This window comes from Labrus bergylta, chromosome 17 (genome assembly GCF_963930695.1).
Source record: "Labrus bergylta chromosome 17, fLabBer1.1, whole genome shotgun sequence".
In the NCBI taxonomy this organism is placed as follows: Eukaryota; Metazoa; Chordata; class Actinopteri; order Labriformes; family Labridae; genus Labrus; species Labrus bergylta.
Window position 1 is genome coordinate 6,326,994 of NC_089211.1, and position 21,681 is coordinate 6,348,674.

The 21,681-nt window shown below is 42.1% G+C and overlaps 1 protein-coding gene across 3 annotated transcripts in view; it reads right to left on the reverse strand.

Moving 5' to 3' along the window:
- shroom3 (shroom family member 3) overlaps positions 1–20,974 on the reverse strand; it is a 58,445-nt gene extending 37,471 nt beyond the window's left edge. The window contains exons 1-2 of one of the 3 annotated variants that reach the window (XM_020640031.3): positions 20,088–20,974; positions 11,418–11,572 (exon numbers count right to left, since the gene is read on the reverse strand). In XM_020640031.3, coding sequence (XP_020495687.1) covers positions 11,418–11,572; positions 20,088–20,267 — 335 coding nt within the window. In that variant the 5' untranslated portion in view covers positions 20,268–20,974. Of the gene's footprint in view, positions 1–7,813; positions 8,500–8,548; positions 8,867–11,417; positions 11,573–20,087 lie in introns of those variants that run through there. The other 2 variants (XM_065966001.1, XM_065966002.1) reach the window with 2 other exon arrangements.
- Between the last annotated feature and the right edge of the window lie 707 nt (positions 20,975–21,681).

Genomic DNA, 21,681 nt, shown 5'->3' on the forward strand with positions numbered 1-21,681 from the left:
GCTTTACCAGAAGGCTATATGCAATAAAAAAATAAATCTTTTGTCATCAGAAAACAAACACCTCAGGCTTAAGAGTCAATGTTTCCTCCCTCCACCCCGAAGAACCATTTAAACGCACAATCCCTTTAAACTGGCATGAATACAGAAGACAATGCACAACTTACAAAAACACACAACACACAAAAACACACCCAAAGTCATATTGTGGTCTGAGGACATTCCACTGCCAAGTATTATCTAGAAAGTAATTCATACAGAATACATCTAAACAATGATATATGTCACACACAAACACACACACACACAGGTGCAGAGATAAAGAGCCATTAAAGTCAAACCTGTCGAGCAGGTCAGAGGAATGTGTGGCAGCCACAACACCCAGAAAATCACCTGAACAGGAGGGACCGTGTTGTCACATTCCACTTTCCATCTCAATACACACATACACACACATACACACACACACACACACACACACCTATCACTGAGCTCACCTGACTTCAGAAGTTTCAGGTAGTTACTGTGACATCCAGAAGTGAAAGAGCAGCATTCATCCAGAGGAAACTAACAGTCAAACTTTAACAGAACCTTGAGCTGCATTCAGAACGTTTCTTCACACTTTGTTCATTTAGATTTACATAAATACTGAAGGAAATAGAAAGTTGCCTGGACAATTTGAAAATACAACATATAGCAAGCTGACAAGACTATCCTGTGTTACGTTAAGTCATGTCCTTTCACTTCCTGTACACTGAAGTGTATACATTGTATATATAGTTACACATTTTATGCATGAATTTAGTGTTGTAGTACTCGAAAATCTGTATTGGTCTTGAGATCACTTTATCAAGGTCTCAGTCTCGTCTCGGAATCAAAATCATTTTTACTCTGCCTTTTCTCTGTCTCAAGACCGTTCAAGACCTCTACTGATAGGCTACTTTTCCAGGACATTACACTGATTTCTAAAAAAAAAACAGAATCATTTCAAACCATTTGTAGTTTGATTTTTATCAAAAAATGGCTGCAACCTTGCCGGTGTCTATAGTAACACGTCCACTGCACATCGATATTTACGGTCTTGGTCTTGTCTCCGCCTTGGTATTGGCCCTGACTCGGTCTCAATCCCTAAATGTCTTGTCTCGGTCTCAGAGCACTCTGGTCTCGGGTATGTCTTGGTCTCAGTTAGTGAGGTCTTGACAACAACACTGCTTAAATTTCTCATGAAATGTACTGGGACGTACAATTTCGTCAGTTAGCATGATGCTAACACATAATAGACATTGCAATTAACGCAATAACACATTTTAAATTGGGTCGCAGTAATTTTAAAGTAAAGGGATATTTATTGTCTGTTTTATTGTCTAGGCCAAGTAATTCAGCCTTGAACTGTAAAGTAATGACAATCTGAAAACCAATCAGTGGGATTCACAGTGAGAACGTAATAAATTGTAAGGGACAGTGCTAACCAGCGTGCTAACTGGCTGTTAGCTTGGTGATTATTATTTTTCTGTTCAATAACTGTGTGCTGAAGAAAAATCCTGAGAACAAAATGCAAATCCTCAAAGAATTTCTGGATCTGCACCAAAACGGAAAAACTTTTTCCTTAGCCCCTGGCTGAACTTCCCACCGGGCTCAATTAGAATCTGTTAACACGTTACGATCAGGTTTGGGTCTACCTGCGGTCGCACTTCTAAGTGGAAGAGACGAGAAAGTCTCCAATACTTCCCACCGTCCATGAGAAAACTCTCCTCGATTAGAGGAAAAGAGCAGCAAAGTGGATTTTTCCACAGGGGGATGGAAGTGTAAAGTTTGTGTTCACACCAAGAAGCAAAAATTAAGCCAATGTGGAAGTGCAAAAAGCTGCAGTTCCTTGAGTGTCCACTTGAGGATGGCTGGAATAGCCCACTAGGACCCCTTTTAAAATGACCATTTTTAACCATTTTGTTGACCAAAGAGTAGTCAAACATGTCCCCGTAAAGTCAAACATCTTTGTTTCCCCACAATGCTATTATAACAAACACACCGACACACACATAGACCACCAGTTGCCAGGGCAACAGTTACATCCGTGTAATGACTTCTTCCTGTTCTGTTCTTTTTTTTTTGAGCACAGAAACTCAAACATTGATTAAGCTCGATTACGTCAACCGACAACAAAAGAAATGAGGACAAAGACGGAGAGTCACCGGAGATGAATGGAAGAAGACAAAGACAGAGAGAGAGAGTCAGAGAGAGAGAAAGAGAGAGAGAAAGTGGGGGGGGGGGCTGCAGACACTGGCTACAAGACAGAAGTGTTAAAGTCCTCTTGACCTCCATTTGTCACTAATTAAAAGTGTTTTCATCCTCCCTGTTTTATTAATCTCTTAATTTGTTCACCAAGAGACCTGAATATACCACAGCAGATTGAAAGTTGCTGTCTCACACACACACTGTGACACACTGTGCTGAAACTGTTCTGGTATGCTGCCTCTCAGACATCATGACTCAGCTTCTGCTCTCGTCTCTGTTCATCTCTTTAACTTTCCAACCTCCCTTTGGTGTGATTCATTAGAACTTGAAGAGCCGACAAAGCTCAAGATAGGCAGTAAAATACACCAGATAGGAATAAACAACACCAGAGAACTGCACTTCCTTGAGTGGACACTTGGGGCTGACTGTAAATATTGATAGAAAAAGCCTGTGTGACGTCACTCGTCTGTTACTGCAGGGGGCTCTGGCTGTCTCAGTCTAACTTTCAGTCAACCTAACGACAGACTGAGAGCTGGAGCTGAGGCGGGTTTTCAATCATGTCAGCTACGCGCCGTCTATGAGTAACGCTTATCCTTTATTAAAATCAAAACTGTGGAATAAAAAGAATCACCCCCCCGTACAGTGTGTGCCCATGAGGACAATAACTAATCAGACCAATATCGCTTTTGAACCAGGCTGTAAACATGTTAATTTATGCTTTTTTGAATGGGTGTGTATGTGACGTCCAGGACTCTTGAAGCCAGCCTTAAGTGGACACTTGAGGAACTGCAGGATTTTGCACTTCCTTATCAGCTTAATTTTTTAACAGCGGAGATTGCCGCTTCCTCAAACAGTGACTCCATTAGCATTAGGACTCCATAGTGAAATACATACAGTAATATTTACATTTACAGTATGGGGTGGCTGTGGCTCAGTCGGTCGTCTCTCAACTGGAAGGTTGGGGTTTGATCCTTGGGCAAGACAGTTAACCCCAAGTTGCTCCCACTGATCATCGATACCAATTTGTAAACAACAAATCTGTTAAGAATGTATAATTAAAAACCCTATCTGACCTAAATAAAGATGAAAGATTATTCCTGATTTAATGTTCAGAGAGCAGGGAGAGTTTATTTTTACCAGTTGTTTTTGGAGAAGAACAATCTACCATGACACATTATCATGTCCTATTTTATTTAATACATGAAAACAAGACGTATTGATTGAAATATATTCAACTGAAACCAAAAAAGTCCTGAACATTACAGAACTGTTTTGTTTTTTTTATATAACAAAGATACTCGTGTACTAACTGATTAAGAAAGTTTGTCATTTCAAGAAAATAGTCCCATGTAGACATCCTTGATTGTATTTTATAACATGACTGGGATCTTAAACAGGAGTAGCCCCAACATTGTGTTGTTTTAACACGGGGTTGTTTGGTGTGTAAGCCTGCTAATACTCTTGTGTTATAATACAAACAAAATCCCTGCAGACAGGTTCAAACTCAGCTACTAACCCCAGAGTGTCTGAATGAAGCAAAATGTTTGTTTTCAAGAGGAAGAAGGTTTTATTTGTGTTACTTTGTCCCCTCAAAGTTTAATAACACAATCACCACCTTTAAACATCCTAAAACTCACAAAAGTAATTACATGAAGGATCCAGGAAAGACTTTACTTTCTCGTTTAGAGTTTAATCTCTTTGGGTTAGGGCCAGATCTTTGCGAGAACACGAGGACTGAATATAGAGGGACAGGTGCTGTTTCATTCAGTTTTGCATTCTGTCCGAGCCACACAAACAAAGCAAAACAAAGCACATGCAAATACAGAGCGAAGATGGCGGCCACCAAACCTGCTCAACAATATACTACACACTCTCAGTTCACACTGACAGGACAAACACTACCAGCCTGAAAAACGTCCACACTAAGGTGCTGTCGTTTATATTCACAACACGACTCTGACTGTAAAACCTCCAGATGCCGCCTGTCGGCCAAGTCTTGATTCATAACAGAGGCGCTTAGTGGTGCAAAGCTATATGCTGGTTTTAACACTTAATCTAAACAAGAATCTAAACGTTAAAAATCAGGTCATTAACAAAGCAGTTAACTGTCCTGTCAAATAAAGGCACACAAATATCTTTAAAATACAGCCAGTTTGAGTGACAGTAGTATGTCTGGAAAAAAGAGTGGGGGGCAAATGTAGAGGGTCGGACTCAGACGCAGGATGACAATGAGGATTGTAACCTCTGTACATCGGACGATTGCTGGGCCAAATCCAGCACCCTTAACTGTCAAATAGTTGACTTATTATGCTGATGCCCATTTTAAAACTCAAATACAGTGTTACAATGCTGGATGTCCATACTCTGTAAGCCGTTAAAACCTCTTACAGACTCTCTTCTCTCTGCCCTCCCCTGGCAGCCCTGCAGCGTTCAGCTCACTGGTAGACTTCCAGTGAGCCTGCCGGGGGTAGAAGAGAACATTTTCAGGGCGGTGGATAGAGAAAGAGGAATGACATGCGGCAAAGGAGCCACAGGTCGGCTTCAAATCTCTGCTGGCCGCTTTGAGGACTACGTACCACCAGCGCCCCTGCACTGAGGTGTTTGAGGGAGTGCACAATCATTTTGTCAAACTGCAGGCAAACATTTCAGGGTAAGGAACAATAACTTGGATAGCAGCAGATAACCTGAGTGGTTTTTAACACCACATATACAGAGGCTATAGACCTATAGAGCTATAGGCCCGGGTTAGAGACCATCTTCACTTTTCCACATCTCATTCCTCTCTCTCTCTCATCCCAGTTTGAGTCTCTATCTCCTGACCTTTACTCCAAATAAAGGCATAAAGGAACGTTGTTGTTCCCGTGACAATGACTTAATTTAAACTGATTTATCGGAATCTCAAGACATTCACTTGATATCAAAAGGTAAAGTCAGTGTTGTTAACCCGAAATAACGAAATAAGTAAGAGGAGATCTGGAGAAAACAGTAAGTAATATAAAATGTAGGACGTTTGTCTGCTAAGGGCTTCTGTGGTTATGTGTACACCTTGTACCCCTGATAAGGAATGTGACTCAAAAGGTTGTTGGTACTTTCTGCCCTTCTGACAAACACTTTAAAAAAACACACTGCCACTGTGACTATAGCAGAAGCCTCGTGTCTTTAGCTTTTTGTTGTGCCTCGAGGAAAAACAAAAACTTTTCATGTGTAACGTAACACCAGTGAAGTGAAGTGCAGACTGCTGCTTAATGAGGATTAGAGGGGGGGGACAGCTGCAAGGTGCGTAACAAGGGGACACACACACACACACACACACACACACACACACACACACACACACACACACACACACACACACACACACACACACACACACACACACACACACACACACACACACACACACACACACACACACACACACACACACACACACACACACACACACACACACACACACACACACACACACGCATCATCTTCATGTGCAGCTTCTTAAAGAAAGGACGATCTTTTATGACTCAGACTTTCACACAACACAAGTTTAACAGCTCCACACACACACACACACACACACACTGTAAACAAACACACTGACAGCACAGGTGTGTGATGATAATCTCACCTTACTCTAGTAAAGCCACAAGTGTCAGGTATCAATAAAAAGACCGAGCAGCTCGCTACACACATGCTGCTTTGGAAACAGACACACACTCACACAATAAGGAAGTTCATTAATAAAAAAAACAACCTTTAAGCGGTCAGAGAGGCTTCAGGTGCTCACTGCAGGAGCTCCCAGTTGGATGACTACGGATACAGAAAACTCCGTCTCAGATCATAAATAACTTTAAAGGACGATATCAGCTATAAGACTTTAAGGATACAGTTACACATTTACAGAAACAGAATTATTCATTTCCTTTCAGAACCTCAGCTAAGGGAATAATATTTATTTGTGTTAAGATGAGCCAGCCAAGACATCTCAGTATCCCTCTATCTCGATAGTTTGATTCATATGACAAGTTGTTGCTTAATGCTGAAATATTTCTTCACCGTGTGAGAAAACTAGTGTGCACATATCCAAGCCAAATGCATAAAGGTGCAGGACAAACACATTGTATGAACTGCAGGAAAGGTCCTCACACTGTTCAGCTCCAAATGGGCAACATTTGTTGCTAATTGGGAGCTGAACAGTGTGAGGACATTTCTCTTTTTTCTGCTGTGTTGCTTGACAAACAATCGGGTATCCAAAAGCTAAAGAACATCTTTGCATCGTCTTTGTAACCTCAGGATGACAACAAGAGGTAAGGAAGTCATGAGACCCATCTGTTGTTCTCCAACAAACAGTTACAGCACATAACTCCTTCAATGAATATCTGGATTAATCAGACAGTATGTGCCAGAGCAGATCATACTGAGTCTGATCGAGAGACGTTAGGAAGTGAATCCTGGAGGCCAAACACACCAGAGGGCTCACATGTGTGCAGAGAAAAACACTGAATGAAATCCATCACTAAATATCAATAACTCAAAGATGGAGAAGTAAAAAAAAAAAAACAGAGCAAATATATATTTTTTTGTGTATTTTTTAACAAATCCACCACAGAGCAACATCCACTCTTAACTGTCTCCTTTTTAGCTGTCTCTATCAACACTGAGGGCAGCAGGTGCCAAAAATCATCTGAAAATGAGTGTGTCAGCGCTTTTTGTGTCAGAAAACACAAGCTGTTGTTGGTTCAGCTCTTTGAATACGGATATCCAACATGAGATCAGCAGTTTTCATGTTGATTAGTTGTGTTCGATGATGTTGATGATGATGATGTCCAATTCAAACAACGAATGTGCACAAAAAGAACGCAGCCGACGCTCAAACACACTCGTTGTTTACAGCATCTAAAGACTTAAGAAATGTAGTTGAACCTCTTGTTATCCGTCCGTACAGATGAATTAAAAGTATTTTCTTGTCTGATAGACTATGGGTGCTGGAATTGCATTTGTATGAATGTCTCCCTCCTGTTTTGTTCTCCACACTGACTGTTTTCCTGCTTACTTCTTAAACCTGATGAGACTTCACAGAAAGCATAAAAAAACATATCTCGTCCATCACCTTCAGATTCTGTATTCATATTCAGATTTCTGTTTGTAGCTGTACCCGTCCCAAACTGCATTCCTACATCTACAGATGCCTTTTGAATTTTTAATTCAGACAAGCCTAGCAGCCTGTCAGAGAGACAAAGGCGTGACCTGAGGGAGCCTGAAATAGCTGTTGTGATGAAAACTTGTTGTTCAGAGTCAGCCAGGGGAAACAACAAAATACATCTGTGTGTGAAACCTTGTTTTTAAAGTCATTACTATCAATCTAAGCGCTCATTTAAAGACTGGTTTGTGGTTTATTTTAACTGAAAAGTAGCATTTTCAAAGATGATCAGACATAAGTCACTCTTATATGTGATGGTCACATCACCAGAATAAGTGTGACAGGTCAGGAAACATGTCAGGCACATGATCGGTTAACATTTATAATAATACACACACACACACGCACGCACGCACACACGCACACACGCACACACGCACACAGACTTACAGCTCTGAAGAACAGCCGGTCAGAAAACCCTCGCCCTCGTTTCAGCTTGTTGCGAGTGAACTGATGGCATCGTTCTCTCTCACCATGAGTGTCTGCGCCTCTCTCGTTCTCTGTATCGCTTTACCTGTCTCTATACCTGGCTCTTAGCCAATCAGAGCTCACCTGAACGCACCAATTACATCGGGAGGAGCAGGTATGGAGGAGAGAGAGAGAGTCGCACAGACCGGTGAGGTGATCGAGGCTGTGTCTAACAGGTGTGTTTGGTGTCAACGTCACACTCACACGTTTTGGCAAACTGACACAGAGGATGGAGGAAACACAAACTCACATATTCACACACAAACTAGATTATCCTCTAACACCTGGCTCACGTGATCCGTCTCACACACAAACAGTATAAAAATTCAAACACATGCTATAGTTGCACAGACAATTGCACACTTGCCCGTTTTCAAGTCAAAGCGTGCAACACTTCATATTCAATTTTCTCTCCTCAGGATATATCAACAAGTCTCTTCTGATGCTGCAGGTGCTCAAGGGAAGATGAGTTCTCTGACGGGACTCTGTAGTCCAAAGGTCAATGCAAGCCAAGGTATGCAACTCTAGAGTTTGACCTGCTGCACAATCCACTGAACACAACATGCAGACCAAGGTCCACTGTTTTCTGCCTCATTACGAGCAAAAGAGAAGCACACTCGAATACAAAACAACATATCTGCTGCTAAAATGACTCACCTGAGAGCGGGCGACTTATCGCGGTTCCCAATCAGATCCCTGCAGGAAGCCGATCAGACGAAAACACACTGCTGCTCTCTGCATGTCTGGGGGAAGAAATTCTCACGCCTTCCCTCCTCACCACACCTTCCCATAATGCCATGTGCTTCAACACCTGTCCTCCAGTCTGTGTGTGTGTGTGTGTGTGTGTCTGAAGTCTAAAGTCCTGCATTGTGTTATGCCTCTCACACGTCTTCCTGTGAATAAAAGCGACAGTAGCTACAGCAGCTTTGCTTCCAGTCACACCCGAAACCCAAACACATACCTGGCTTTGTAGCTGACAATGCTCCAACCTGAATACTCACAGAGATGCTACCTGACAACCCAAAGCCAAAGGTATCAACATGACGAGTGCTTCAGGGAGAGCCGCACATTCAACATCAACATCAGTCTGCCATTGGCTAACTTATTTCTTGATTGTTTGGTATGTGAAATAACAGGTCAACGGGAAGAAGGTCCAATCGTAACAAATAATCTCCAACTATACCGTAGCAGAGTCAGACATACTTCTGTCAATAAATATTCTCTCCCAGTGCTTCTATACTGGGACAAGATCAATGATAGCTTAATTAGCTATAACCATAGCTCGGCTTGACTGTGCATATAAACATACTGAGGGTTGTTCACATTTACTTCTCTTACGTTTAAGTTTGCATCTCCTTTTCTTGGCCAATAATTATAAAACATTTCTTCTACAATGCCCTTTGGTTAGTGCGTGCGCCCCATGTAGGGCGGGCGGCTCAGCTTCAAGTCCCACCTGTGGCTCCTTTCCTGCATGTCATTCCCCTCTCTCTCTCTCCCTTATTTTAGACTCTACCCATTGTCCTATCTCAAAATAACGGCATAAAAAGAAAAATAAATCTTTAAAAAAAATAAAAATAAATGTCAAACCTGTATTATAACAACTGGCAGCAACTGGATCCAAAAACTTACGATAAGACCGCAACAAATCTGGTCAAACAAGCTGGCTAACTAGCTAGAAGTTAGTTCCAGCACACCGAGTATATGGAGCCATAGGTCAGTGTTTTGGAAATGGAACAACAACTTTAATATGTAATAATTTAGTTTGGTGAACTTTGGCGCCCACCAAAGGTCTCTGAGTGCAACTGCACTGTTTTAAGACACACACACAGTGCTGTTAGCCTACACCTGTCAGACATTAGCACACCAGATATAAATATGACTGCTAGCATCTTCAGTCTGTGTTTGCAAACTGCATGTGGAGTAAATTTATTCTGCCACGCTGCCATGATATGTATACGCAGTGGACGTCTATTATACGAGATGGTTTGTAAAGGTTCCAAAGTTATAAAGCCTACTTGAAGATAGAAAACGAAAGAGACAACTTGTTGGTGTAAGATGCTGCTAAACATGAGACAACGATGACACCGATTAACGATACGTCTCAATCTGTCATCCGTCACCATCCTCTTCCTCGTCCATTAACCTCAGCCACTGTATCAAACAGTACAGAGACGAGATAACTGGCTTTATCTAATAACTGAAGGCTGTTGTGTGAACTACTTTTAAAGACTTCTCATGAAATGACCTCGGCCCGCTGCCAAAGTGACATAGAAAAAAACTGATCGTGTGCACAAGAGAGAGCCGCCATTCTCCCTGTTGTTGAAAGTTATTGTGTTATTACATTGACCTTTGAAACAAAGTGAAAAGTTACACATTGTTGCTTCAAGAAGAAAAAATCATCTCTCCCACATTTCAAAATAAATCTAGCTCATTAATCATTTATTTCCAAGAAGAATGTAAGCTAGCTCTCTGTTGACAACCTCTAATGAACGTGAAGAGATAACAATTTACAACGACATTCAATACTTATGAGTTTGTTTCTCCTTCCCATGTGGCTTCAAAATACAATAATGATCAGCCCTGACAGCACTGAGATAACAGGTAAGTAGCTGTGTTTATTTAAGACTATCAGCTCTGATTTGGACTCTGAACCAGGATGTAATCCAGACCAGTTATAGATTACACCGACTCAAGGAAGCAATGACGAACGGAAACTTTCTGTGGGAAGAGCAGCTTGAAGCCGTATTAAAGTTACCTACAGCTTTAATGTTCCAATAGCCAAGTGCTCATTTATTCACAGATTTTACATTTCTTTTTATCTGGATGAGTCAGGGGCCGCACTGTGCTGCAGTGGTTAGCTATGTTGTCTCACAGCGAGGAGGTGTCTGGTGCAAATCTCTGTTTTTCTTCCCCATGCATGTGTGGGTTCCCTCAAGGTACTCCGGCCTCCTCCCACAGTCCAGAGACATGCTCGTTAGGTTAACTGGTGACTCTGAAATTGTCCGTAGGTGTGAATGTGTTGTCTGTCTCTATATGCCCTGTGATTGGCTAGCTAACAGTCCAGGTTGTGCCCCACCTCTTGGATTTGGGATTTGCTCCACCCCCCTGCGAACCCAAATGGGAAAAAGCGGTGGAGATAATGGATGGATGTATGAGTCAGATCAACATATATTTGCTGGCATAAGAGTTCTATTGTAAGTTACACAACCAAAAACAATTATCCCATCTCATCTCGCATGGGCATTTGTCCTTGTGTCAGACTTTTAATAACTTCATTAAATATTCATTTTTGAAAGACTGATGTCTTAAAGTGGCACGTTTAAAATAGAGAGCTAAAAGTTAGCATGGCGTTCAAATAAAATAAATGGTTTCAGGTTTTGTTTTAATCCTAACTTTGGTCCAAAAGTCTTTGCTTTCATCCACATAAAACTCCAAACGTACTAAGGGAACACAGTCTCAACTGCATCACACTGAAAGAAGAAGTGTAACAAACATAGACACACACACACATACACAATGTCTGTACCTGCGGACGGTGAGCTGCAGCGTCTTGTACGACCCTTTAACCAGAGCGATGGCCTCCTGTCTGTATCCAGTCAGCTCCACCTCATTAATGACGATGATCTCATCGCCCACCAGCAGGGGGCGCTCCAAACAGTCCGCCTTACCGCCCTCCTCCACCTGCACGTACACAAACAAACAATAGGTCCATGATTTTGTGGCTGCATTTTGCACATCAGCTTCTCCTTGTTAAGAGGTGTACGGGGTTCTCTATCGCTTGCATGCAGTCTCTGTGCTAAGCTAAGCTAACACGTACAGACCTCTCTGAATACTGGTCACTGACGGTGATGAAACATGTCGAGTCACACTTTCTCTGGCTGTTATCAGGGTTTCAATTGTTGTGGGAAGCAGACAACACTCCTGGTGTGTTCGTGTGTGGGGTCGATTCAACCAAGTAATCTGATTGGACGAGAAGCATTCCCTGAGTGCTGATATAGAGTCAAACAGCACTGGGACTTCTGGCATACATCTCTCTGTTTGAGGTGTTTGAAATACTGTTTACAGCTTGGCGTAATTAAAGTTACATGATGCAGTCTTTGTTTACATTGAGACAAAGTCTTCACCACAAAGATTGACAGATTTCCTTGATGAACAAGATGAGAAGATGAGAAGCAAGTGTGCAGGAAATTGTGAATGTGGAGGGGAGCTACAGTCTAGTTTCAGACAAGTTTTGAAACTAGTTTTGTTTGTACAGCCAAATAAAAGATTTAAAAAAACAGAAGAATAATATTCTGGTGTTGCAATCACTGTTTGTTAAAGATATATCACCCTCGAGGTCAAGCTGGTGTATGAACTATCGGAGCCACTGTGATTATCTCCTATGACCGAATCATAGCCGTGCTGATTTTCAGAAACACACACACACACACACACACACACACACACACACACACACACACACACACACACACACAGTGTATCAAAATGACCTCTCTGCATTATCAAAGCTGTGGATGATGCCTCTCAGCAGCCTGTCAGTGTGTGCAGAGCGTGCCTCTGGGTCTCTGTTTATCAGTGTGTGTGTGTGTGTGTGTGTGTGTCCTCTTTAAGGTCACGCTGTCTTGTGGTCTTGTTCTCTGTGTGATAAGCTCGATTAAACACTGAGTTGGTCGTCAAAATGTCTCTGGAAAAAACGTCAAAGGCTTCGACTGAATTCCTCGACGTCTTCAGAGTTTGATGGATGGACTCGTTGTGAAATAAAACTGAGGCTCCAGGTCAAGTAAAGGTTCTTGTGTTTCCAACTGACAGGCTCAGATTATGTTATTCTAAGAGTCTGACAGAAAGGATCCCCACGGACATCGACCTCTTTTTTAATATCTAGATGTTTTTGTAGTCCAGAAACAGCTGGTACATCACTCTCCTGAAAACCACCAGACCCCATTGACAAAAACAGCAGTTTAACCTCACAGAACACAGGAGTTGGTGGTCTACTTGGTGTTTTTAAGGATTTGCTACACAAAACATGACATTAATCTAAAATATTCAAACTTATTATGGGGTGAAGAGACCGGGAAACTCCTCTGTAATGAGAGGTAATATCTTGTGTTTTTAAACAGAGTATTGCTGCGAGAGAGTGAAGTCTCAATCATCTTCCTTTTAAACAAAAAGGTATGTGATGTTTTCTGACACTTACAGGAGAACAAAAATCAGAGCATGTCAGTGAAAAACACAAGAACTTTTAGTGGATCTACTTTGATCGGGCTCGTTTACTCTCAGGGATTACATTGCAGCCGTTACAGCTGTCTTGCAGTTTGCGGCTGCAGCAAGCATGGAGCCTAATGGAGCATTTCCAAAACTTGTTGTATTTATTGGTGATTTAATTCAGACCCCCTTAGCTTACATGCATCCTTACATATAATCGACTCCACTGTCATGTGATAACAATTTAATGTCAGTTGTCATTTCATCGTTCATTTGTTTTTCTTCTGAAGTCCCATTTGATCATGCACTTTTCTGTGTGTGAAATTGTGACTACAGACGACAGGTAGTTGTCCTGCGGTCTAATGACTATAAATAACACGACGCTAACTGGCCGGAGTTACATTGTGTGGCTAGTTCAGTGCAACTTTGTCTGTTTCTTATTTACAGAGCCAGTACAAGGTGACATCATTTAAATAACCACTCCAATGACAAATAGTACAACCCCCCACACCCCCCTTTACAACCCACCAACACAAACCCATTCTGTAACAGGGGTGTAACAAAGTTCTGCTATCATTACGCCTTTGTACTTCTACATTTCATCCGCAGCGGCCTAATATCGGTGTCCCGGTGTGTTGAGTCACATTACGTTACGCTCTAATTAATTATGTGTGCGGTCAGAGGATTATGAAATTTAGACCCTCCATCCCCCAAAAGAGAAAAGATGCCCAAGTTTAAAAACAATGCACGTCCCCTCTAACCTTCAGGAGGTTAAATGCTTCTTTAGGGAGATGTTTGTCTGGACTTACAAGCATGTGGTTGAAGGTTTATTGACCCCACAATCTGCATTTTTACAAAATGTAAGACTTTCTGTATCCAGTAACTGATAAAGGTGAATCAAAATCTGGCTTTCTCCTTAAAACCTCCCATCCAATCAGAGCGGGGGTTCACAAGAAGTTCAGCAAACAGCCACTTACAGCAGAAAGAGCCTTTATTTGACGGTTGTTTTCACATGCTCTCTTGTGATTGACAAAGGTATCCATAGCACTGTTCTGAAACAATAAACTCCACCCATCTGGGACTTGTCGAATGTTAAAACAACTGCCAAGAATTTCACACAGGGTGTGTCTGGCCCTCTCCTGAATTACAACATGTGTTACGTTTGAACAAAAGCATATTGTGTTTTGGCCCACACACTGCAGCCCCCCAAAATGTTTCACGGGGCGTAAAAAAAAAAAAGGGTTTAAAACAGAACCAAACTGCAGAGAAAATGTATTGCATTAAAAAAAAAAAAAAAAAGTCCAATCAAATGAGGCTTTAGTGTCGGGCCCGAGCAACTGCCCAACAAGGAGGGCTTATCAAGACAAACAACGTCACACAAATGTGAGATAAGTCTGATGATCTGTGCTGATAGGAGGAAGGAAGATAAACATCCTCTCAGAGCTGTGAAAGAAAAACAAAGCGCTAAATGTAAACTACTGCAGAGTTCTGCAGAAGCGTGCACATGCCTACTCTGTTTTCCTTATTCTAGAATAAATATACCCAAATAAGGTTTCACTCGGTAAGTCTGTAAGTGTGTGTGTGTCACTGACTTTGGTATTCCAGCTGAAATGTATTACCCTGCAGTCAGAGATATCCAAACAGAGGAGCTCGGCCTGTTCGCTCTGCGACTGAAACAACACGCCTCCTCTAATCAATGAAGAATGTGAAGTGCAGGAAAATATCCTGGGACTGAATAACCTGAAGACTCACATTCTTGTTTATCTACACTCTCTTCACTGAGTGCAAAATTTCATTCACATTGATGACTCTGACTTTTATGTGGCGCGCTATGAAAATCACAGACTGTATGAAACATGGTCGCAGCCTCATTGACGTCACATGCTGGAAATGCACTCTCTGGGCGTTTGATTTTTGGGCTTTTTATGCCTATATTTAAGTGACATGACAGTGGACGGAGTCTGGAATCGGGGAGAAAGAGAGTGAGGAATGACATGCGGGAAAAGGAGCCACTGGTTGGTATCGAAACAAGGCCGTTCCGGGATGTCATTCAGCCATCATCACAGCAACACGTGTACACAGGGTGCACAAACTAACCACCAGGCCCCCGGCGCCCCGCCTATAGTTTGTTTGCTCTGGTCCGAGTTATGGACCAGTTTACTACTAATTGTACGATTACCTCCAGTTTGGTCTGTGTTCACATGAGGACATTAACAAGTGGACCAATATGTGTGATGAGTGAGGACAATGCTCTCTGATTGGTTGGAATTTCTTGCAGAAAAAATCTCAGAAGTAAACAAAGACTAGTCGACTCATGATTGTCTGCGGCTTCTCCAAAGACACTACAATTTCTAAATGGACACAGAACTACACGGACTGATGTATGATCTGGTCATCGGTTTTTATATTGTTTGCATTTTTCATTAAAGGCAAACGATGCTGTTTTAAAATGCAACTCAACTGCAACTCAAAAGTAATTCGCCGATACACTGAAGTCGCTGGAGGAGATTTTAGAGACAGTTCAGGAGAAGGTGCACTTTAAACCTAAATTAATCAAATAAAAGTATATGTTGATAGAAGTGGAAGTCCACAGAGGAGAGTTTAGGTGTCAGCTTTGACCTTTATTCTGAAGGTGTAGATGTGGCAGCGTCTCTGCACATTTTCATTTGGATGCCAATCATGAGACTTTCAGATTAAACTCATTAAGATTGGGCAACCTGATCTGAGCTGCCTGGATTACTCTCATTGTGACCTTTGACCCCCAGAAATGTACTGAACTGATGATAAACAAGCTGACCGAGACAAATCTGTTTATTCTACTCTGGTAAAAATAAGAAACACAACTCTAACACAACTCAGAATAATCGGAATATCAGGATTTTTCTTATATATAAATCCTCAATTGATCATATTTTTTCAATATTTATGCATGCTGTATGAGTGACTTTAAACTCTTCGAACGGCAACTAACAATGCATATGTATTAATGGTTGTGGACAGAGTATTCCAATATTTCACTTATAGTTCCCATATGATCATATCTCAATCACATATATCGCTATCATATACTGTAAACAATAATGGACAAAGCCTGAGCTCTGGAGGCTCATCAGCAGCAGCCGCCATGTTGGAAATCCTGTCTCAGACTAACTTTCAGTCAACCTAACGACAGGCTGAGAGCTGGAGCTGCACAAAGCAGCTCTTGGTCTTTACATAATTCTCAATATGTCAGCAACTAGCCTAACAATGGAAACAGTCAGTCTGTAGATATTCTTGACTGGATTAAGGATTCTTTTAAACATTTCCTATAAAACTTGTCACTTATAGATCACATATTTTCCACTTTTTCCACACATGCACTCCTGAAATGTCCTAGACAGACTGCCCCTGAAATCTTCATGTGTCGCCTGTTCACATATTCACCTCACAGTGGGAGGCTATGTGGGGGTTGTTTCTCGGGAGGCGAAACATGTATAAGAGACAATGCAAACATGCTAGACAAAGGGACAGCGTCGGACGCTGTAATGCAAGTCAGTAATTGGACATATGCACAGTAAGGAATGGCTGGTGAGCAGAAAAGAGTATGAAGCAGCTTCATTACATGCATGACGAAAATGGCAACCACACTCGCTGGGCTTCAGTGGGTGACGTCACTGAGGCTACGTCCATGTTTTATTCTGTCTATTCTATAAACACCACAATCTACTGTAAGTCTCTCTTTAGCCTTCTGTTCAGTCTGGAAACATGTTATTCAGAATCATCACCCTCTGCTAGCCTTTTCATGAAAGCTGTAAGTACAAGTAGTTTAGTCTAAAGGTAACCTACTTTTACAAATCTCTTGCAGAACTCCTGAGGATTGTTAACTGGTTGTTTGTTAGTTTGTACAATTTGCAAAAAGAGCAACAAACCTCAGAGAACAGCAGATGTGGATGATGGTGTTAAACAAGATTCTAACGCAGAGGAAGGGGTGAGATTCAAATATGAAAGTAAAACCAGACCTGAGCTTGGAGGACTATAAGCTCTGCACACCCACTGTCCTATCACTACATCCATCCATTATCTATATACTGTTGTCCCGTTGGGGGTCGCGGGAGCAGGGGGCTGGAACCCAGCTGTCATTGGGTGAGAGGCGGGGTTACACCCTGGACGGGTCGCCAGTCAATCACAGGGCTGATGTATAGAGACAGACAACCAGCCACACTCACATTCACACGTACGGGCAATTTAGAGTCACCAGTTCACCAGTCACCTAACGAGCATGTCTCTGGAGTGTGGGAGGAAGTCGGAGTACCCAGAGAGAAACACGCAGAGAGGGCCTGTCAGACAGGGATTGGAACCAGGAACCTCCTCGCTGTGAGAAAACAGCACTAACCACTGCACCACCTTGCAGCTCTGTCCCTACAGTGGAGGCATAAAAAGCCCAAAAATAAACTTTCAATTATCACTGATGTTGAAGCCAACCTAACTACTCTACACACTGTGGGACAGTTTAATGTGTAACTGTTACACAACATTAATTGATCGGTTCATATGTGGCGCTGAGTATTTTTGACCAAAATCTAGTGAGGATGCACATTGTTACCACTGGGATTTGGCTGGAGAGAAAATAAGATTTATGGAGAAATACAACGAGGCTGAAAGAGCAGAGAGATGTTCAAACACGGAGAACAGAAAACAAAATTAAAACATGACTGTGTTCAAGAGCACCCAGGAAAACACATAATTCACATTCTTGTCCTATTTTACAGCCCTTTGGATTCAGTCCCAGAATAACCTCCACGCACACACACACGCGCACATGCACACACACACACACACACACACACCAGCCTGTGCTGATTTGCATGTTAATAAAATGAGGCCATGATGGCTGTACAGGCGGAGGGGGAATGATCAGTGGTCATTTGGTGTTTTACAGTCAGACAGAAGACTTCTGTACATTAGATGAACAACACTTAAAAAGATGTCAATGTTTTTTGTAAAGCAACAACTGAAGCCTAAATGAGCTGGTATGAAAGTCTTTATTTAACAAGCAGCTATTATGCAGACTAATAAAACAGATTTTTCTTTCATTTGTAGTCGATTCAGGTTATTTAAGTGAAGAGGGCGTATGTCTTAGGTAAGGTTCTAGTTTTAGTGAGGTGGATTGTTGTTCAAATTAAGGTTATGCAGAAAAATCACTTTCAGGGGTTGTTTGGTGATATAAGAACTGGGAGAAATTGTAGAAAAATAAATATCACGTTTGGGGATGTTCTATGAGAAAAACATTAAAAATCCAATGTCCTGCATTTCCAAACGACTCAAACTTTTACATTAATTAAGAAAAAGCCTCCCGCAGTCGTCTGATTCACTATATTTCAACAGAGTCATTTTCCTCTGATGTCACGCTTTGTGACTGAGTCACAGATGATGCTACAGTATGATGTTGTTCTGCAGCGTTCCAGCTTACAAGTCATATTCATCATTGGACATCTTGTTTTCCAGTTGATCAGCGAGTGAAAAGAAGATGTCAATGCATCAGCCTTATTGTGGGGTAAAAATACACACACACACGTATACATGTAGGAGCTACAGTGTATTTACCTCTGTTGATTTTTTATGTTTCACTCCTTATATGGGTTTAATATCATTTCAGGTAATTGGCACTTGGCCATTTGACCTTATTTGACCTTTTCAGTTGAGTGGCGGGAGGCAGACAAAGAGGGGGAGTGGGTTTGAACATTTTCTGTCATCCTGATTATCACAATTTTTGGACTTTTAAGTAATGTGACGCTCTTTTGTTTAAAGGAGCAATCAGTGAGATGTGTAGTGAGTGAAATGATAAAGTGATCTTACTATCTGATCAGACATTAAGGAAACATGCTGTTGAAGTGCTGGCTTCTCTGACAACAATGCAGCAGCCAGTATGTCCTCCTTCTAACTTTAGATTCTGGTCCTGAATGATCTGGATCTGTTTGGACCAGAGAAGGTAGGCGCTTTTAAGACACCCCCACGCGGACGTTTTGGACGCCCCTCGGTTTGCTAGATATGAGAGCAGTTATCAGGTCAACAGGTGTTGCAGCGATGGAAGCGGGCAAGAGAAGTGGTTCAGATAGAAGTGATTGTACCCGACCTAAAAAGCCTCTGCATGTTTCTAATAAGCTCCACGAGCAGAAACGTGCTCAAACTAGGATCAATATTGGAGTTTTGCTTCAAAGGGATGAATATAGAAATGGAATGGGAATTGAAAGAAAGTTAAAGCTGCATGTTTTTAACTGGCTATAAAACAGAATGAAATAAGTAGTGATGCCTCTGCATGATCTACAAAAGTATAAAAACACCATCAGTGACGAGATTAATAGTTTCCCTATGATGTCATTTTCTGATGCTTGAACAGATGCCAGTGGTTTCACATTAGATGATCTACAGCATGCTGAAGGGACAGACTTTCTTTAGATTTTTCATGGCAAAATCCTCGATGATTGATACATTTGACTTTGAAAAGAGAGTAAGACGACATCTAACCCCCCACATGCAGCTCATCCTCAAAACTTGAGGAAGTTTTCAGCAACTTTGAAAGCACCTAACAGGACAACAGCAGCTAAGAGATGAGGCGTACCACTTTGTCCACAGGGGGCGCTAAAGTCAACAAAAAGCAAAGTTTCTCACATGGAGCTTTAACAGCACTTCTACTGTTAAAGATTTAGAATAGGACTACAGTAGTCGATTACCAACATGCTGTTACAATAAAGCCCAATTATTATCAGGTGACATGAAGCTATCGCTGATAGCCTATATCCCAATAAGCATTGATATGTTCAGTTATGCACAAATAACTAGGCCTACATTTATTTACAGGATATACTCAAAGCAAAAACTATTGATTTAGAAACATTTGAATGATTTTTTTCTGAGTAGGCCTATAATAGGATAACTCAACAGGTGCCTGTAGTGTTATGATGATATAAAGACATGACATGTGAGACCCATTTGCGACGCATTTCCGGTATAGTACCTTGGAGATGATGAGCGGCTCTCCGTGCTCCAGGCCGCCCTGCAGGGTGAAGCCCCACGGTGCTCCTCCCTGCAGCCGGGCCTCCACCAGCACCCAGCCTCCACCTCCTCCTCCACCCGCCGCCTGCTGCTGCCGCTGCTGCTGCTGGAGCCCCGCCCGGACGCCGCTGCTGCCCTCCATGCCCGGGACTAGGGAGCGCTGTCTCCGGGCTGCTCTGCTCTCTCAGCCCGGCTGCGGCCCGGCGGACTGAGGAGCGGGTTACCGGACTGACGTGAACGATGTCCTCTTCACGAGCGCATATCCTCCATTCATTGATTAATCCTCGTTAAGAAAAAAAGTGGAAAAAAAGTAAAGTGTCCGAGCACCGAGCTGCGTTTACTGCAAAGTGCATTCCTGAAGCGCAGAGAGCGGCTGATCCAAAAAAACACCCGAAACTTCACTTCAAAAAGGAGGTTAACAAGTTATAGAGAGAGGAGAAAATGTTAAAAACTTCAAGATCAACGGGGTCAGATGAGATCTGCTCACACAGAAACCCAAACCTCCTCTCTCTCTCCCCTTCTCTGTCTCTATCTCTCTTCCGAAAATCAGTTTAGCATCACAATAGGATTTACTGCGACTCAGTGAGCGAAAAGAAAAGAGAGAGAGAGAGAGAGAGAGGTGGAGTGAGGTAGAGTGAGATAGAAAGAGAGGGGGGGACGAGAGAGGGGAAGGAGAGGTAAGGAAAGAAGTTAGAAAGGAAAGAAGAGAGGAGAGGGGAAGAAAAATAAAGTGGAAGAAAAATAAGATATAAAGGAAGGAAAATGTGAAGCAATCAAAACAGAGGAGAGCTGTGAACAGAAGGAGAGTGTCTCCTGTGTGTTTCCCGTGTGTTTCCTGTGTGTGTGCTGATGAGTTGTAATCCAATCCTCCACAGCAGAGCTGAACTCTGCAGCAGCAGGTCTGACACTGTTTCCCTTCACACTGGAACCAGATTACAGCTGCACAGGCACATTAAAGCGCCTGCCGGGTAAACTGGATCTAATTGTTTACACACTTCACAATAAACAGATTAGACATATCAGCTGTAGGACAATGATCAAGTTCTTGTGTGGCTGGGAAATACTCATCTGCAGAAACTCTGAAGCCCTCAGGTTATTCAAAACTACTTGATCTGTTTGCTGCAACTCTATCACTCCCTCCCAAACTTGTGGATGATTATGGGCTACCAGTCTGAGTCTTACAGTCTGATAGTGATGCATACTGTACGCAGGATATCAGTGCAAAAGGGACAGAATACAAACAAGAGTAAGCCTCTGCCTGGTGATGAAAAACAAGCCGAAGTGTAAAACAACCTGCTGTTCCACTGTGTCCACTAGAGGCTGGCTGCAGAAAACAACAAATCTCCATACAGTCCAGTATTAAAATGCACATTTATGAAGCAGAGATATAAAAATATGTTTACAGCCTAGTTAAAAAACAACAACAATTAAGTTATTCATCAAAACTCATCTGTTCTGGGGTGCTGTATAGCCAAGCAGTTATATTGCACGCCCCATGTGAGGCTATAATCCTAATCGCAGCGACCGAGGGTTCAGATCTGGCGGCTCTTTGCTTC